General features: G+C 33.9%; 7 protein-coding genes and 1 pseudogene across 7 annotated transcripts, besides 2 other annotated features; 6 read left to right on the top strand and 2 right to left on the bottom strand. All coding sequences in view use genetic code 12, as the record gives it.

The window, feature by feature from the left end:
• Positions 1-687: 687 nt before the first annotated feature.
• Positions 688-1,449, top strand: CD36_09790 (conserved hypothetical protein; the record flags this gene model as incomplete). Its single annotated transcript, XM_002417577.1, has 1 exon — positions 688-1,449. The coding sequence occupies one exon, from the start codon at positions 688-690 to the stop codon at positions 1,447-1,449; it is 762 nt and encodes a 253-aa protein (XP_002417622.1).
• Positions 1,450-2,002: 553 nt separating this feature from the next.
• On the top strand, positions 2,003-2,681 carry CD36_09780 (60S ribosomal protein L42; the record flags this gene model as incomplete). The annotated part of the gene is made up of 2 exons (XM_002417576.1): positions 2,003-2,005; positions 2,364-2,681. The coding sequence occupies 2 exons, from the start codon at positions 2,003-2,005 to the stop codon at positions 2,679-2,681; spliced, it is 321 nt and encodes a 106-aa protein (XP_002417621.1).
• Positions 2,682-3,569: 888 nt separating this feature from the next.
• On the top strand, positions 3,570-5,768 carry CD36_09770 (cell wall biosynthesis protein kinase, putative; the record flags this gene model as incomplete). The annotated part of the gene is made up of 1 exon (XM_002417575.1): positions 3,570-5,768. The coding sequence occupies one exon, from the start codon at positions 3,570-3,572 to the stop codon at positions 5,766-5,768; it is 2,199 nt and encodes a 732-aa protein (XP_002417620.1).
• A 233-nt stretch (positions 5,769-6,001) lies between these two features.
• Positions 6,002-6,044: a mobile genetic element (truncated).
• Positions 6,045-6,807: 763 nt separating this feature from the next.
• Positions 6,808-7,024, bottom strand: CD36_09765 (annotated as a pseudogene).
• Positions 6,808-7,024: a sequence feature.
• Positions 7,025-7,818: 794 nt separating this feature from the next.
• Positions 7,819-9,621, top strand: CD36_09760 (conserved hypothetical protein; the record flags this gene model as incomplete). Its single annotated transcript, XM_002417574.1, has 1 exon — positions 7,819-9,621. One exon carries the CDS (start codon positions 7,819-7,821, stop codon positions 9,619-9,621), a length of 1,803 nt encoding a protein of 600 aa, XP_002417619.1.
• Positions 9,622-12,769: 3,148 nt separating this feature from the next.
• On the top strand, positions 12,770-14,932 carry CD36_09750 (conserved hypothetical protein; the record flags this gene model as incomplete). Its single annotated transcript, XM_002417573.1, has 1 exon — positions 12,770-14,932. One exon carries the CDS (start codon positions 12,770-12,772, stop codon positions 14,930-14,932), a length of 2,163 nt encoding a protein of 720 aa, XP_002417618.1.
• Positions 14,933-15,016: 84 nt separating this feature from the next.
• CD36_09740 (conserved hypothetical protein) lies at positions 15,017-16,573 on the bottom strand (the record flags this gene model as incomplete). Its single annotated transcript, XM_002417572.1, has 1 exon — positions 15,017-16,573. One exon carries the CDS (start codon positions 16,571-16,573, stop codon positions 15,017-15,019), a length of 1,557 nt encoding a protein of 518 aa, XP_002417617.1.
• A 690-nt stretch (positions 16,574-17,263) lies between these two features.
• CD36_09730 (actin-related protein, putative) lies at positions 17,264-18,577 on the top strand (the record flags this gene model as incomplete). Its single annotated transcript, XM_002417571.1, has 1 exon — positions 17,264-18,577. The coding sequence occupies one exon, from the start codon at positions 17,264-17,266 to the stop codon at positions 18,575-18,577; it is 1,314 nt and encodes a 437-aa protein (XP_002417616.1).
• Between the last annotated feature and the right edge of the window lie 9 nt (positions 18,578-18,586).

Below are 18,586 nucleotides of genomic sequence, written 5' to 3'. Positions count from 1 at the left end.
GAATTATTCAACCGCCATCAGTTGTAGCTTATTTTTTTTTTCTTCTCAAATAAGGTTTCGCAACCAGCAATTGCGTTCATATTATTTATCTGTTTCTTTTTGTGTCAAACTTTCAAACACAAAAACGAGAAAACAAACAAAATAAAATATAACGTATTATCTTAACATTAAGAAAAATAATAATGGTAGAAGAAGTATTATTTCATTTCTAGAGTCATCAACAAAATGCAACATTATATCAACTTGGCTCGTTTTAGTTTTTTTTTTTTTTTTTTTTTTTCCAACAATAAGATTAAAATGAAAATGGAATATCGACCAGCAAAAGCATAATGCAATCGTGAGATTGTTGAAGAACCGAATACTCGTTGTTCAACATCATGTCCGTTGCAAAAACGGTACAGAAAAGTATATATATATCTACCTACAAGACATGTACCAGAACCAATTCTTTGCTTTCTCAATTTCTTCTTAAATATAGACCAAGTCAGTTCATTTATTATAGCCTTTCATTCATTCCTTTTACCTTTTTGCAGTTTTCTTTTACCACGTTCCTTGACACCCAAAGCTTAGTTTAGCTATTTATAATACCCACAATTCTTTCATTTCAATTTATTCAGATTCATTTGATATTATTCTCACTTTAGCCGTTCATTATTTAACTCAAGTCGTTCCTTTAACAATATCAACATGAAGATTTCTAACTTAATACCTACTTATTTGTTACCATTTTCCTTATTTTGTCAAGTCTTAGGTGCTCCCACCAATGGTAAACGTGGTGACGTTGTTGTTGTCAAAGTGAAGACAACTGTGCAACAAACCCAAACTGATATTCATACCATCAGTGAAGCAACGGGTACAACAACAAACTATTTAATTAATACCAGTACCGAAACATTTACCAGATATACTGCTACGGTCACTTCCACTGTCTATGGAGTCCCTCACACATATACCACAGTTGCTAATACACCTGTTTCTGCCGCTGATGTTGTCCCTAATAGCGAAAATGAAGTTAAGTCATCCCCTACAGAAAATCCTGTGGAACAGGAAACAACAACTTCTTCTTCTTCTGTTGCTGCTACTACTACTACTCCTGTTGCCAAGATCCCAGTTTCATCCCAACAAACCTCTACCCCAACCCCAGTTCCAGCTGAAACCACTTCGACTTCTAGTGCATCGTCGTCATCATCATCTTCAAAACAAACTACAACTTTGGCCGAAGCTTCAGAAACTGCTATTAACGATACTACTGAAACTAGTGGCCCTACAATTACTGGTTCGGTCAGTTCACAAACAACCGATTCATGGATAATTGAAAACATATCTACTGTCACTTCTGATGGTACTTGCTACGTCAATTATGATTACTACTATGCTACTGAAACTGATGATGCTGAAGAAACAACCACTTTAACTTCAACCATCACTACAACTGTCACTCTTAATTGATATGAAGTGATGATTGAAAACAGACAACACACCTTTTAGTTTCAATTACGTTTATGCCAGAATTCATTTTATTGTTCTTTCGTTTCTATGTATAGTAATTATTTAATTTGATGTATATTATTCATGTAATAGTGATGTATTTTCTTTTTGGACCTTCTTTGTGTCTTTGCATTTTGCAGCTGGTTGATTCATACAAATTTGGAAGGAGCTACCAATGCAAAAATGAGAACAAAAACAGGAGACTTTTGTACATAGCAAATTTCTTGGCTTAGGGCTTTAGCCCTAATACCTGTATATAATTAATTGAAGATTGTGGAATGAGAAACAGCAGAAAAAATAACTGGTCAGTGTGAACAACAATAATGAGAGGGGAAAAAAAAAATTCTCAATTATGTGAGAGAAAATCCATGTGTGGGCGTGTACATACACAATTGTAATTCTCACGCACTAACAAAATCAATCTTCATTGTGAGAAAAGAGATTTTTCTTTGAAAAAAAAAATTTACATACATATCTTAGTTCACTAGTAACTTTCGAAGATAGCATAGACAAGATGGGTATGTTTCAGCATAGCAACATTCAACAATAAGATATAAGATATTACTTCAATGAGAAGAGATTAATGGTATTATTGAGAGAGTGTGACGCCATATGTTTGACAAGAATGATTTTTCAAGGGATAAGATGAAAAGTGGAATTTGTCCAAACATAATAAAACTTTTGGAGGGACAGAGATTATACGTTTAAAGCTTTCCAACATCATGATGGCAATAAAGAATACAAATCATCATTTTTGAAGATAGAAGTTAATTGGGGGGAGATATTGAAGTATCAAATTGTTGAAAGTAATAGCCAACATTTGGCATAGTCTTTTTCCAGGATCATAAATACTAACAACCCTTTTTTTTGTTATAGTTAACGTTCCAAAAACTAGAAAGACCTACTGTAAAGGTAAAGAATGTCGTAAACACACCCAACACAAAGTTACCCAATACAAAGCTGGTAAAGCTTCTTTGTTTGCTCAAGGTAAAAGAAGATATGACAGAAAACAATCCGGTTATGGTGGTCAAACCAAACAAATTTTTCACAAGAAAGCCAAGACTACCAAGAAAGTTGTTTTGAGATTGGAATGTGTTGTCTGTAAAACCAAGGCTCAATTACCATTGAAAAGATGTAAACATTTCGAATTGGGTGGTGACAAAAAACAAAAAGGTCAAGCTTTACAATTTTAATAGTGTTATTTTTAATGAATTGATATCTTTTACAGTGAAAATACATATTTTATATTAATATTGAAGACTTGCCAGGCAGACACTCAAAAGAAAGCCACCAAGTACTTTTCATTTCAGGAAGTATCAGGAATGTAATTATTTTTGTAGTATAATTCAATGAAATCACCAATAAAGAAAACGGCAAAATACCTACTTCAACTGTAGAGAATGGGGCTGGAAGTTGTTGAAGGAATGTCTTATTATAGAGGCCTACTTTCTACATATGCCTAATGGTTAATGTAGTTTGAAAAGAGTGTAAAGACGTAACGGTAATAAAACTTATGAAACCAATCAACTGTTAAAAAAGACACTCTATCGGCAAAAAAAAAAAGGAACCCCATTTAACACTAGTAAATCTGGCAATGTCTCAAAACGGACAAAAGAAAAAAAAAATTCAACAAAAATACACGTAATTTAAAGCGAACGAAAATAAAAAGTACAACCTTTCAACACTCAAATCAACACGACAAAATCCTAAATCCAAAAAAAAAAAAAAAATCGGTTAATTTATTGAAACCTCTGTTATAAATCACTGCATTTCATTTCATTCATTCATTCATTCTGTTTATTTATTTATTTATTTGTTTTTCTTTTTCTTCCAAGATATTATATATTGTTCATACCCGTTTGTCATTCATTATTATTTCATTTCAATTCATAGGTTTGGACTTCTGTATAAATTAGAAAGGAAAGAAATTAATCTCTGACATCTGAATACAGAAAGTTATATTATTAGTTTTGAAGATAATAAAAACTTGAGAATAATAAATACCAACAGCTTTTAACAACTGGTTTTATCGATATAACTTATAAAGTCAAGAGGTTCCAAAAGAAAGTTTTAGATTACTTATGAATTTCGATCAACTTACAGACGAGCAGAAGCAGCAGCTTTATTTGCAACATTTGCAACAACAACAGCAGTTACAACAACAGCAACAGTTACAACAACAGCAGCAACAAGGATATCACCTACAGCAGCAGCAACAAGCAGCATATCAACAACAAAACCAAGCACAATCGCAACAAGGATTGCAGCATGATGATAGTTACATGGATGAAGATACATCGGATTTTATTAATCAGCCACCAGTTCAATTAGACCATGGATCACCTATTAGACAGCAACCGCAAATGTCGGCATTTATGCCATCGCCACGATTTGCTCAACTGGAAAATTTTGATAATCATCTCAATGTTGGCAGCAATGACACTGAACGATTTACATCGATGGATTCTATGAATTTTCAACCACCAGCATCGACTTTTACTCAGTTGGGAAATGGTAGTAGTACTAATCTTTCTGAAATAAGTAGTGGACAGAACTCGTTGTTGTCGAACCATTCTGTGAATAACTTACCAACCGCATTGACTAGTGATACACCACCTCCAGTTCAACAACAACCACAATTTCAATCACAGCAGCATCAACCACCACCACCACCACAACAACAACAACAACAACAACAACAAATATTCCAACAAGCTCAAGCTCAACAGCCAGAACAACAGCAGAGTCGGGCAGTTGCAAACCAACTGGTGTCGACTGAGACAGCAAATTCAGAAATGCCTGGATCAAATAACAAATATGTTTATTTTGAAAGAAAGCCAAATTTGTTATCAAAGACTACTCAAGATAAAGCAGCTTCAATTAAATTAACTTTAGAGAATTATTACACTCTGTCAGTGAGTCATGCCATCGAAAGAAACCAAAGACGATTAGAGTTAGAAAATAAAATTGCCAATGAAGATATTGGATCCTCGGAGGAACGTAAAAATCGTCAATTACAAAATCTAGGGAAGAAAGAGTCACAATTTTTACGTTTGAAAAGAACAAAACTAGCTTTGGAAGATTTTCATACTGTCAAAGTCATTGGTAAAGGTGCTTTTGGTGAAGTTAGATTAGTGCAAAAGAAAGACACTGGGAAAATATATGCTATGAAAACATTATTAAAATCAGAAATGTTTAACAAGGATCAATTGGCGCATGTTAAGGCAGAAAGAGATGTTTTGGCAGGAAGCGATTCCCCTTGGATTGTTGCATTATACTATTCTTTTCAAGATTCGCAATATTTGTATTTGATTATGGAATTTTTACCAGGTGGTGATTTAATGACCATGTTAATACGTTGGGAAGTGTTTACTGAAGATATCACCAGATTCTATATAGCTGAGTGCGTTTTAGCCATTGAGGCCATTCATAAATTAGGATTCATTCATCGTGATATCAAGCCAGATAACATCTTGATCGATAATCGTGGACATGTCAAATTGAGTGATTTTGGATTATCTACTGGATTCCATAAAACTCATGATTCAAATTACTATAATAAATTGTTAGAGAAGGAACCTTCAAATACTCATTTGCAACCTAACCAATTGACAAGTGGAAGAAACTCAGTGATGGTGGATGCTATTCATTTGACAATGTCCAATAGACAAACCATGCAAACATGGAGAAAATCGCGTAGATTGATGGCATATTCTACTGTGGGTACTCCTGATTATATTGCCCCCGAAATTTTCATTCACCAAGGTTATGGACAAGAATGTGATTGGTGGTCGTTGGGAGCCATTATGTTCGAATGTTTGATTGGTTGGCCACCATTTTGTTCAGAAAATCCTCATGATACTTATAGAAAAATCTTGAATTGGCAAGAGCATTTCCAGATCCCTGAAGATGTTCATTTATCACCAGAAGCTGAGGATTTAATCAAAAGGTTTTTAACATCTGCCGAGAATAGAATCGGTAGATATGGTGGTGCTGAAGAAATCAAACAACATCCATTTTTCAGAGGTGTCGATTGGGATAGTATAAGGGGTGTACAAGCACCATTTGTACCTCGATTGAGTTCGATGACTGATACCAGACATTTCCCCACTGACGATTTGGCCAGTGTTCCGGATAATCCAGCTATGAGTAAAGCCATGGAACAGCGTGAATTGGATGCTAAGAATGGAGGTGGTAGAAAGAATCCAAAGGAAGATTTACCATTTATTGGATACACTTATTCCAGATTTGATTATTTGACAAGAAAGAATGCGTTATAGGGAGTGGTGTGAAAGAAGGTGGGAGTTAAAGCTGTTACTAGTGTCAAACCTTTATTATTAAAAAAAAAAAAAAATTGTTAAATATAGAGAGTATTGGGACAAACAACTATACATAGTTATTATTTTACATATATATATACAAATTAGAGACTAAAGCAGACAATAGAGAAGAATTTATTAACAAAACATGTAGATCTTATCATTTATGTATGTGGTCATGTATTAACCAAGTCTGTGTTGTTAGGGCAACGCTAATGGCTTGTATTTGCTCTAGTTGTTTGCGATAACAGTACGGCCGGATGTTGTGAGGGATATTGTTTGTGTATTAGTCTGATAGTTGGCAATTAGTCACTGTAATGTAAGAATCGGAATTGCCACAAAATAATGGCCACATAAACTAAAATAGGGCTGGAGTTGTTAGGTAATTGTTATATCTCGGTTCTTCCATGTGAAAGATATAAGATGTATTCAGATATTCCGGATATGGAAGACAATTAAGTGGAGGGTGAATCAAAGAACCACCTAGACTATTGATTATCAAATTGCTTGCGGCTCACAGAAATAGTTTACAATTCCATTAGCAACAAGTTGATCCAAATAAGATAGCAAAATGGTAATTGGTTGTCAATAATTGATTCAGTAAAGACGAAGGTCGGATATTTAAACCGGAATCAAGAAACGCAAATCGAAATAGCCAGCGTAACTACTTCTTTCCGAGACTACCGATGAGTGTTTTTTTTAGTTACGCTACTGTAATCATTTTACCAAGTTTGTCTTTTGTGGAGTAAAAAAAAGATCATCTAAAACGGTATTAAAATGTAACGAGCTTGTCTATTTATACAACTACCACATCAACTACCGACTAGTTAAAAGTAATGTATAGAATTGGAAATACAAGGTCAATTGTGACCTTTAAAATCTATTTAACTTTGATTTCACAACCCAATTATTCAATTTATTTACAACTGCAAAGAAATAACAATAGGATTTTCAACCGATTAGAAAATTTATGGTTCCCACACAATGCCATTACTAATCATAGGATAAAGGTTGCGTTATTACTAATATTGCTTATTCTATTTGCTGTATAAAAACTCCCACTCTCATTATTGAGAAACCTGTGCCGATCAAGTGGTTTACTGAGCGCAACTCAAATCGTAGTGGTTGTCTTCATCACCTTTAGTAAACATTTCATTTCCCCCCTGTTCCACTACATCCGAATCAATTGAATTGCCTAAAAAGGTTAAACCTGAACAATAATTGATTTCAACTTTTCATTTAGTTGGCTATTTTTCTATGCTTGGTTTGAAGGGAATGCCCAGTTGATGATGTATGTATTTTAGTCTTATAGTTTCTGCAATTGACAACAGCTACTTATCCGGAATAGATTACCGAAACCTTTGACTGAATATGACTAACTAAGTACTAATACACAATTTATTCGCTCAGGGGGGTAAAAGGGATCCCTCAATCTAGTCTTACTTCTCCTTAAGCAAAACTTTTAAATAAAAATCATTCGACTTTTTCTATTAATGGATATGAGTCAGTTGTCATTGTTAATGTATGTGTGCAAGTGTTGCCATCGGAAGTAAGAGAGTTTTTTCTATGTGGCCGGTTGTTATTTTTTTTTCCGTTTTCAAATATGCGCAATCTAAATGTTATCTTATTTTATTTTTTTCTTAGTATATTTAGGTGTGAGCATCACGGAAATAATTCTGTTCTTAGTCATCCCGCGAATTATTATTTCATTAGTATGATTTTTTTTTTTTTGACACAATAGGTTAATTGTTATACAAATGTATATATATTCCAATCATTCTGGCAACACCTGATTTTTTTTTTTTTTTGCCTTCATTTATTTCTCTCAATTTGGTTCTTCTTGATTCACTTGAACATTAATCAATCATCTATATCAATTGGTGAAAGATTTAGCCACCCTTCTATCCATCTATACACCTAACAAATTGATTGACATAGAAAACCCTGTACTTTATTAAACCGGTATACCCGAAATATACATATATACACTTAACCAAGTAACGTATCAACCATGAAACCAATTGCCTTACTACTAGTACTATTTGCAGGATTATCCGTAGCTGATATGAATATGGATTCTCATATGATGCAAGGTAATCACCACGATGATGATGACGATTTTGATTCACTGGAAAAATTGTCGACTACTGGTGTAGATAGTATCAATTCGACCGAATCATTAGTGCCAATTCCTCACGTAATGAAACATATGCATGGAGTTCCTATTTTGCAGACCAAATTGTTACCCCAAGAAAGATTGTTTTGGGAAAATTACAACACTACGACATATTTTACTGTTGAAAGCGCCCATCGTCCTGCTTTATATTTACACATTGTTGTTGGATTGTTTTCCGTGTTTGTATTTTATCCAATAAGTTTGATATTCAACAATTTAAATATGGCTAAAAGCTATATGACAATGTTGTTAATACATTCAAGTTGTATTGTTTTTTCGTTGTTGAACTATTCAATTTTTATCAATTCTATCCCTGATCTATATCCAGGCAATGCCTATAATAGTATGATAATTATTTTATTTGTTACAACGATTTTGCAATTGATTTTCGCCTTTATCAAAAACATTGAACCAGGAGAATCAGATGGTAATAAATATTTTCAATTGAATCATGAACATATGAGAGCTTCTTCTGATGAAGAATCATTACAATCAATGATGAGTCCTCAATCGGGTGACGATGTGATTCCCTCAGAAAAGCCACCATCATCTTCCAAGATGTCAAAGTTTTTTGATAAAGTTATGAAATTTAGAACTTGGGTTTCTCAAACAAAATTCCACAAGCTTTCCAAAATTGGGTTCAACTTACTCAATTGGGGTCACTTTTTCTATTTTATGATTTTGGTTCCTACTGGTGTTGCAACATTCTGTTGTTATGGTCAAGGTAATACTGTTTTCAACTTGTTGGCACATTTCATTAAAGGTGGAGTATTCTTTGCGTACGGATTATTGACATTATCAAGATATTGTGGCGGGTTCACCAATAAAGGTTGGGCATGGAATCATAAGTTCATTGATAGAACTAAAAAGCAAAGCTTTTGGTTTTCATTGCAAAATAAGGGATTATGGACAATGGAAATGATTGAAAGCTCCTTGATTTTATTTTATGGCTCAACGAATATTTTTTTGGAACATTTAGCCAATGCTGGAGGCGAATGGTCACCAAAAGATTTGCAGCATGTTTCAATTGCATTTATTTTCATTGGATGTGGATTATGTGGTGTTATCACCGAATTGAAATTGCAAGATTGGCGTTATGAACAAGCAGTGGCTGACATGGAGAAATACCAATACCAAAATGAAGAACAAAACCAACTGGCAACACAAACTGATGTCAACAATACCATTATTAAAGCCAGTCCTGGTTTTAGTCCTAACCCCTTCCCAATTGTGACTATATACTGGACGGGTATATTGATGTCAAAGCATCAACAAGCATCTGCGTTATCTACTGAAGTTCATGTTCAATGGGGTAATATGTTTGTTTTAGGGTGTGCATTCAGATTTATTACCTATTTGATGTTAATGTTGAATGCGAAAGTACCAAAAGATTTGCTGAGACCAAGTAGACCATTTACAGAATTAGTTGTCAGCTTTAGTTTGTTATGTGGTGGGTTGATTTTTATGGAACTGACTGACCCCGTGATTTTGTCATTTGAATATTATGGGTTGACAAGTATGTTTACTTTGAATCTCAGTTTAGGGTTTACTACTTTATTAATGGGATGGCAAATGTTATTATTTGCTTTCAAGGATTGGTTAAAGAATAAATATATTAAGCAGCAAGATATGGTATGAAGCAAGGATTTTATTTTTTTTGGTTCGTGTTTCTTTAGATATGAAGAGGAGGAGGTGGTAACTAGTTTACTGTTGTTGATATGATTATGATTTAGTGTTTTTGTTGTCTTGGTTTTTACAGATATCACTCCTTTCTATCTCGATTTTAATTTTTAATTTTTAATTTTTAATTTTTCTTTCTAATTCTATATATAGTTAGAGATCTGTAGAGGAGTGTAAATAATGAAAGATAAGTGATATTACTTATATATAGTATTTTGCAGCTTGTCAAGAGTATTGCATGTGGTTCGGGGACTTGGAGGAAGCATAATCTAATTGATGTTCAACTAAGATTTTGATGAAATTCTTGTACATAAGTCTTATTATAAACTCAAATGACAGTTTGAATGGTCTAAATTGTTGTTTGAATTTTTTTTTTTGTTATTTTAGCTTAAAGTACTAGCCAAAAAAAAAAGGAGAGACTTAACATACATTCATATTCAATCTGAATATAATCTAGAGCCATATGATGTTGTTCATTTTCTCTGAATTGCAAACACATTGACTGGGAAATATTTTCAAATGCATTTCACTACAATATAAAGCTTCAAAAAATTTCAGTTTGTTTTTGCAGCTATTATAGAAATAATTGGCATCGGAAAAACCAACAAAAGATGCGGAAATACATTTCGGAAAAACTGTACCAATTCTTTAACCACTATGAAATAAAACTTTCTAAACGAAATACCACCAGAAGTTTGACCCGCTTCAAGAAAAGGAAGCAAATGAAGAGGTGGAAAATGGTGAATAATACAGAAACCCTAACTTTATTGTGTACTTCTCGTCTCTTTAAGAACGACGACGATAGAAGAAATCATTGCCTGCAATTTATTTGATTGGTGGAGATGCACTGAAAACTTTTCAAAAATTCTCTTGTTAGATTTACTGTCATTTTCCTTATAACCACAATAATCTAATTCTTTTTTAGTTATTTTTGTGCGTTTATTTTAGAATTTCATTTGGGTGAATTAGTGGACCCGGAGATTAAGTATTGACATCAATAGAAAATATGAGAGATACCTACAACAATCAACAATAACAACCTGTTCTGTTTATTATTTGCGTTTGCAGAGTTTTATTTCTACGATATTTTTTCGAGTAATAATTAGAAACTTAACAATAACAGCTATCTTAGTCGAAGCCCTCTTGGATTGTGGTTTTAAACTTCTTCCTTTCGAAGACAAGGTTTCATGTATGGTCGGTTATATAAAAAGCTTTCGATTTATTAAACAATATCCTAAAATTGCTCTCGATAGTTAAGGAGGAAAAACCTGTTTATTATTTTTTTAGTCTAAAAAACTTTGCATGGGAAAGAATCCTTACTTTTAAGCCATTTAACTCTCCCCCTTTCGCAAAGTATTCCAGGTTCTATGTGTTATTCATCACTTGGATACATCGTACACAGTTCATTTTTTTTTTAAACTTCTTTATTTTGTAAATCTTTTCAACTTCTATTTATATATATATATATGGATGTTATTCTTTTACTACTATTGGTAATTATTCTTTGAATTGTATTAAGACTGCTTCTAATGTTGATCATTCCGTCAATAGCTGTATCATGCATTACAGATTTACTCTACATTAGGTTTGGTATGAGATAAGCAAACAAAAAAAAACCAGTATCCCTTCTTCCATCCCTGAAATAGCAACGTTCATTTTTTCTTAAGAATTATTTGTTTCTATCAATGCTAGTGAAGTAGAATGTCTCTATTCTATAGTGGTTACACTACGTGTTTGGTTTTGAGCAATAATAATAAATTGCTTATTTCATATTTAAACAGAATTATTTGAAAATTTCATTTCCTGTTCGTGTATCATTTACAAATCAATAGAGATTAACTTCGATAAAGTATTTTGTGTATGTTTGTTTATGACTTTTCAAGGAGGTTTCACAGTGATCCAGTTGGTTATACTGCCATTTTTTTTTTTTTTAATTTCTTTTTCACTTGATTCCTATACAAAAGCCAAAACATGTCTCATCGGTTGTACAATTTTGCCATCACTTTGTTACTCGGTTGACTGATACCATTAAAGCCAACATTGAGTGTGTGATCACTTTACATAAATATTCAGCCCTTGCTCTATTTCTACATTTATATATATTAAGTTGAATATCTTCTCAAAACAACTTTCTTCTTGTAAAGTTTGCAAATAAAAGTCGATTTCTTAAATCACTCTACTTTCCACCAGTGAAGATATAGACACACAAGATCTACCATATATAACAAGGTGTTAACTTGTATTTCTCATATTCGTGTTCGATTGTCCCACGTTTTAATTAGCGTCGACTTGTTCATAAAAATCCCCCGTTTAATCAAGCGATAACACGTTCCTTGCAAGTAGACATTCGTTCACAGTTCATTCAATTTCTACACTTACATAATTGCCACAAAGAGAACCCATAAACACATTTTACTCCTCAGAACATTCAACATCGACTAACCACACATTCTTGTATTAATAATCGAGAAGATCATCACCAATTAATTGGAAAGAGACGAAGAACAATATTTTCTGCACATTTAGGGATTTTCGCAACTAGGCAATTACGTCAGCACAACCACCACACCACGAGGACAAATATAGGGAAAGAAGGTACGAGGAAAGAACAATCAACTCTATCGAACAATACCCAAACTTTAAAACAAACATACCCTTGATAAGAATTACAGATCCTTTAATCTACAACCAAAGAGTATCAATAGACCAATCCAGTTGCACACTTGAGTATTAGCTTTTCGTTTGTTTTGTTTTCATCCCTTGCGCATACAAAATTTTTCTAAATTAAGAACATTTCACACTTTCACACCAAGAAATTTCTTATTTAAATTATTAATTAATTTAGTTACACAAAAGCAATCAAAAATTTTCTTTCTTTTTTTCCTTTTAATTTATTTATTGTTTACCTTTTAGTCATTGTGTACACCTCCTCAACACTCATCCGATCTCACAGATTTACTGCCACCACAGATTTACACCAAAGTTTATACCTCGCTCGCCCACCGTGTCCGCGCCCCTCTTCCCTTCTCCGCCTACTGTGGTAGTACTAGCAACAATTCTAATTATAAAACACAATTTCAGGTTCATTTAAATATATAAGCCAAAGATGATGCTGAATTTTTTTAATCATCCCAAAAAGATTTTACAATTAAAGATTCGAGAAAACTCAACTGATTTATTATCAACATCTACTTCTTTTTCATCACAGACGACACAAGTATCAACAACTTCACCTTCTTCGTCAACGGTTCAACAACAAACTTCATCTTTAATGAGCCAAACGACAACCTCACAATTTACTTCAAGCCCGAATTCCGCACAAACTTTTTCATCCGCACCAGAAAATTCAGATATGTCGAATAATTTATCCCCTACAAGCAATACTATCCCAAATAGCTCCCAACAGACATCACGATCACTGCAGTTACCACAATCAACACAATCAACACAATCAACACAATCAACACAATCAACACAATCAACACAATCAACACAATCACAACAATCACAACAATCACAGCAGTCTCAGCAGTCACAACAGTCCCAGCAGTCCCAGCAGTCTCAGCGTTCATCAAGTCAAACACAACTGTCTTCAATGTCTGATAATAATACCTCATTCGTAAGTCCAAGCGATACAAGCTTGCTGACCTCTACAACAATCCCTTCTACATCTTCCTCAGTAACATCTTCTTCAGCTACGTTCACTTCATCAAGTTCGACGCTCCTGACTCCAAGCAGCAGTGACACAACAACAAGCAGTAGCTCTAGTACAAATTTTTCTAGTACCAGTACCAGCTCGAGTTCATCGACAGATGCATCCAGTTCCACTACAGAAACTTCATCGTCTTTACTGTCTTCGAGTTTAACTGCAACTTCATCACTGCTGAGCTCATTTCCCTCGTCATCAACTACATCCAGTACAAGCTTTAGTTCCAGCACTAGTTCCAGCTCCAGTTCCAGCTCCAGTTCCAGCTCCAGTTCCAGCTCCATCTCTAGTTCCAGTTCCAGTTCTGGAACCACTACTAGTCTGAGCACCAGTTCCAGTTCCAGTTCCAGTTCGAGCTCAATTTCTTCTTCTAGCTCTAACTCCAGTTCCAGTTCAAGTTCTGCTTCTAGTTCTAGGTCCACCAATTCAAGTTCTTCGTCATCTTCATTCTTTTCTCCAACTAGTGAATCATCAAGTGAAACCACAAATTCTAGCTCGTCTACAGAATCCAGCTCGACCCCCAGTTCCACAACACCTTCAAGCACATCCAGAGCAAGTTCAAGCACCACCTCTAAATCGTCTTCTATCACAACTCCTCCAACCACCAGTAGTCAACATTCAATGACTTCATTTACTTCGTCCTACACTTCTATTATCAAAAACCCCGACACAACTATCACAACCGTTATAGCCGTACCGACATCGGCTGAAGTATCGACCAATTCAGGTCAAAGTACAGCTGAACGAAATTCCAAATTAATTGGAGGTTTGGTAGGTTCAATTGGTGGATCTATTGTTCTCGGTATTTTGGTGGTGTTTTTCTTGTACTTGAAAAAACGTAGACGTAACAATTTGACCAACCAACAACCTGATTTCAATAAAGTCATAGCTGGTCGCGATGGTGGTGATTTAGATGATGATGACGATGAAAGTCCTTTGGAAGAAGAAGAAAATAAACACATTTATCATGATAATGCTGGTGATAATATGGTACAAAACTCTAAGATGGGATGGTTTAAATCGATATTCAAGTCTGGGTCTGGTACAGCTAATGCATCAAATTCGAAATTATTAGGCACTGTTGGTGGCGGTGCTGCAGGTGCAGCCGGTGCTGGTGCTGGTGCTGGTGCTGGTATTTTCAGAAGATTAGATCGAAACGACAATGATTTAGAAAGACAAGCAGGTGGTTATGGAAGCACTGGACGTAATGATGACGATATGGATGATTTCTACTACAGAGGAGTATCAAGTGCGAATAATCTTGACCCGATATTTAGAAGTAATAATAATACATCAAGTGCAGCTAGAAATTCAACAATTGCTAGTGGGTCTGCTGGTGTTACTTCTGGTACTAATTCAGCTAAGCATACTAGAATGAATTCATATGGTCATCCATTAGCAAATCCTGATGAAGTTGTAAGAGAGGATGATGAAAGTAGCATTGATTTTGATTCTTTTGAAAGTCCTCCACATTTTCAACACAGACCAGGAAATATATTTAGTGATGGACGACAGAATTCAACTAATTCATTATCGAGATTCCATGAAGATGATATATTTTAGTTATTTATTTATATACGTAATACAAATTAATTTAATAAGTATTGTTTTAAAAAGAAAACAGAAGCGTGAACAAACATTGTATCGCTATACTTCAAGGTTGGTCAATTTCTGTTGTCGAGAGTAAGAATAATATACCACCAACAAGGCAACATTGAACAATCCTAATATAAAGAACGGTCCCAATATCCAATGATCACTTAAGTAACCACCTAAAGAACTGATAATCATTATGCCAATGCCACCACAGAAACTGTAAAGTCCACTTAATGAACCCATGATACTATGGGCATTGGAAATACCACTCAATACACTCATACTACTAATGATCAAACCAATTTGTGACAATCCAATAATACTAATCATTACGAAACAAGTGAAAGTTTTAGGATTATAAGCATTTGAAGAGTATGAATGAATCAAGCTCAACCCAAAATTCCCAATCATACCAAAAATAGCAGCCAATGCCAATGTGCTTGATTTCCCAATTCTTCTGGCATCGACCAAATACCCCCATACAGGTGCAGATATTAATGCCACGGTTTGAGCTACTCCTGACAAAATTGCTGCAAATACATAACCTTCATGACAGGTCAATTTACCAGCCCATTCTTCGTTATTCGATTTACATTGTCCAATGTTATAATACCATTCATAAACCATCAATGGAATAAACATAGCAGTGGCTACCGTAGTTGATCTAGCAACAAATGATCCAGCATATGCTAATTGTGCTTGCTTGTTGTGTTTAGAAAACTCATATCCATGGATCAATAATTGAAAATATGATTCATTTTTTGTAGAGATGTTGCTGTGGTCATCATCATCATCAGTGGTATCTTCGGTGCTGTCTATGTTGTCATTCACATTATATAAGCATGATAATAATATTCCAAAAGTGAATAATGCAAACGCCATTACTACCAAATAAGCGGTTTTCATGCCCAACTTGATTGGCAATGTAACAAAAACAGAAACTGAGAATATAGCACCTAACCCAGTACAAACACCCATTAAGCCAGCAAATTTTCCATTCTTCTTTGAAGCATTTGGACTAACAAGTTGTTGTTCATCGTCTTGATTAAGTTGGGTATATCGAGGATTGAGTTGTTTATTTGATCTCCAAAATGGTAAACAAGTGATTAGTTTATGAAATTCAAAATCAGATATTGTTAATTCATTAAGTATAACAGTGACCATGCTCATACATCCAGTGACCCCAATGGCAAATATACTTCGAAATAGAAACATATCGGGAACAAGATTTTTACACCACATGGCATATCCAAATAATGACACGGCAATAATAATAAAACTAAAACTTTGAATTAATTTCGATCCATTATATTGCTTTGAATTCAAATTATCATTCAATGCTCCTAATAATGGCGCCACTATCATGGCAGTTAATTCATCAATAAATCCTAATCCTCCAATTATATGTCCGATTTTCCCATCTTGTGACTTTTCGTTAGTCGTGGTGGTGGTGGTGGTGGGATCAATACCGATGATTTCTTTGATATAGAATGGTTGAGTAGAAGAAAGGAAAACTATTATTGCAATACATGCAAATCCAGCATAGTTAAAGGCAAGGTAATTAATTGCAGAATAGTTTTTGTATTTGCAATTACTAGGTGATGTCATTTTATAGCCAAAACAAAAGGAAGCAAATACCGTGATAGCAAGACGGAGTTAAACAAACACTGATGGGAAATATTTTGGTCTTCATATGTATGTTTTTCTTTTACATATGGAGAATGTATTTGTGGAAATCTGACACAGATATTAATCAAGAGTTAAGACACAGAAGTGAAGATCTAAACAAAGAGAGAAAAGAAAAAAAAATAGCTCCAAATAGGAATAGGTTGCGATCTCGGAATTAAAAGTGATTGTACCAGATCTGTCTGATTCCATCAAGTATGGCTCATTTAACTTAGCGAGTTAAGTGAAATTGAATAGCTTTTATTACAAGGCAGATACATCTTATATATGGAAGATAATCTTGAAGTTAATTTGAGTGAAATTCATCAACATGGAAAACCAAAACAGTTCTTAAATACAAGTTCAATAGATTGGAAACCTAGACTTGTTAGAACTATCTAAAATACATCTAACCATGCATTGACAACTTAATTCATATCAAAAGATATAATTCAATTTGTTGGATTGATTATGAGATTAAATATGGTTGTCAAAAATTAAAAGCCAACTCAAATGCGACCATTCTGGATGTGTCTTGGTAAGATCAAAAAAAAAAGAAAAAACGCACACACACAACAAATCATATTTCCAACTTGGTGTGGTTCCCTACATCAATCTTCTTACCTTTCTTTCATGTCAGAACAACTTCAAAAACTAGTAATAGATAATGGATCCTATACTATCAAAGCTGGATTTAATACTGGTGATGATGATAATGATACATCTACACCAATCAAAGTCGCCAATGCAATAACGAAAACTAAGGATGGGATAATCCATGTTGGTAATCAATATCAATCACATACGAATAATTTTTCAGGAATTCAATTTAAACGACCATTTGAGCAAAATAATTTAACTTCTTGGGAAACTGAAAAACCAATATGGGATTATGCTTTAGATAATTTATTATTACAACCTGATCAAAATTCAACACCACTGCAGAAACATACAAAGGGGAAAATTATTGATCCTAATGATATTCATTTAGTTTTAACAGAACAACCATACCAATTGCCACAATTATCCACTAATACTGATCAAATAATATTTGAAGAGTATGGATTTAATAAATATTATCGATGTATTGCCCCCAGTTTAGTTCCATTTACAGTTGATACCAACCATATTAATGATGATTTTGTATTGGTGGTTGATTCCGGGTTCAATTCAACTTGGATTGTGCCGATGATTTATCAACAAATTCATTGGCCAGCAGTGAAGAAATTACCTATTGGGGGCAACTTATTGAATGGGTTATTACGAGAGATTATTCTGTTTCGTCATTATGATATATCACAAGATCCAATATTGATTAATACTATTAAAGAATCGACTTGTTTTATATCACCTGTAAATTATCAACAAGATTTACAACGTAAACAAGATTTAATGTGTGAATTTGTTTTACCCGATTTCAAATTAACAACTACAGGGTTTGTCAAGACTAAAAGTTCATTATCACTGCAAAAATTACCTAATGATACCCAAATTTTAAAACTTTATGATGAAAGATTCACAGTTCCAGAAACTTATTTCCATCCAGAAATCATATTTGATAATAATCGAACTACAGCATCAAGTACCATACTTAATAATTCTCCATTCAAAAATCTTACTGATTTAATAGTGGAAAGTATTATGGCGTGTCCTCAAATCACTCAACCTTTATTACTGGCAAATATTTGTTTATCAGGGGGTTCAACCAATATACCTAATTTTAAAACTCGATTAATTGGTGAATTAAGAAAAGAATTACCGTCAAATTGGAAAGTAAATATATTTGATAAACAATACGATATAAATCGTGATGAACTAAGTTGGTATGGAGGAATCAATTTATCTAAGGAACTGGAGTTATTACAAGAAATCAGTATTTCTAAAAAAGACTACTTTGAACATGGTGGTAATTGGTGTCAACAACAATTTGGATTTAAAAATGTATAACCTGTATGT

The sequence above is a fragment of the Candida dubliniensis genome, chromosome 1 (genome assembly GCF_000026945.1).
Source record: "Candida dubliniensis CD36 chromosome 1, complete sequence".
In the NCBI taxonomy this organism is placed as follows: domain Eukaryota; kingdom Fungi; phylum Ascomycota; class Pichiomycetes; order Serinales; family Debaryomycetaceae; genus Candida; species Candida dubliniensis.
This window is presented reverse-complemented; position numbering and strand designations above follow the sequence as displayed.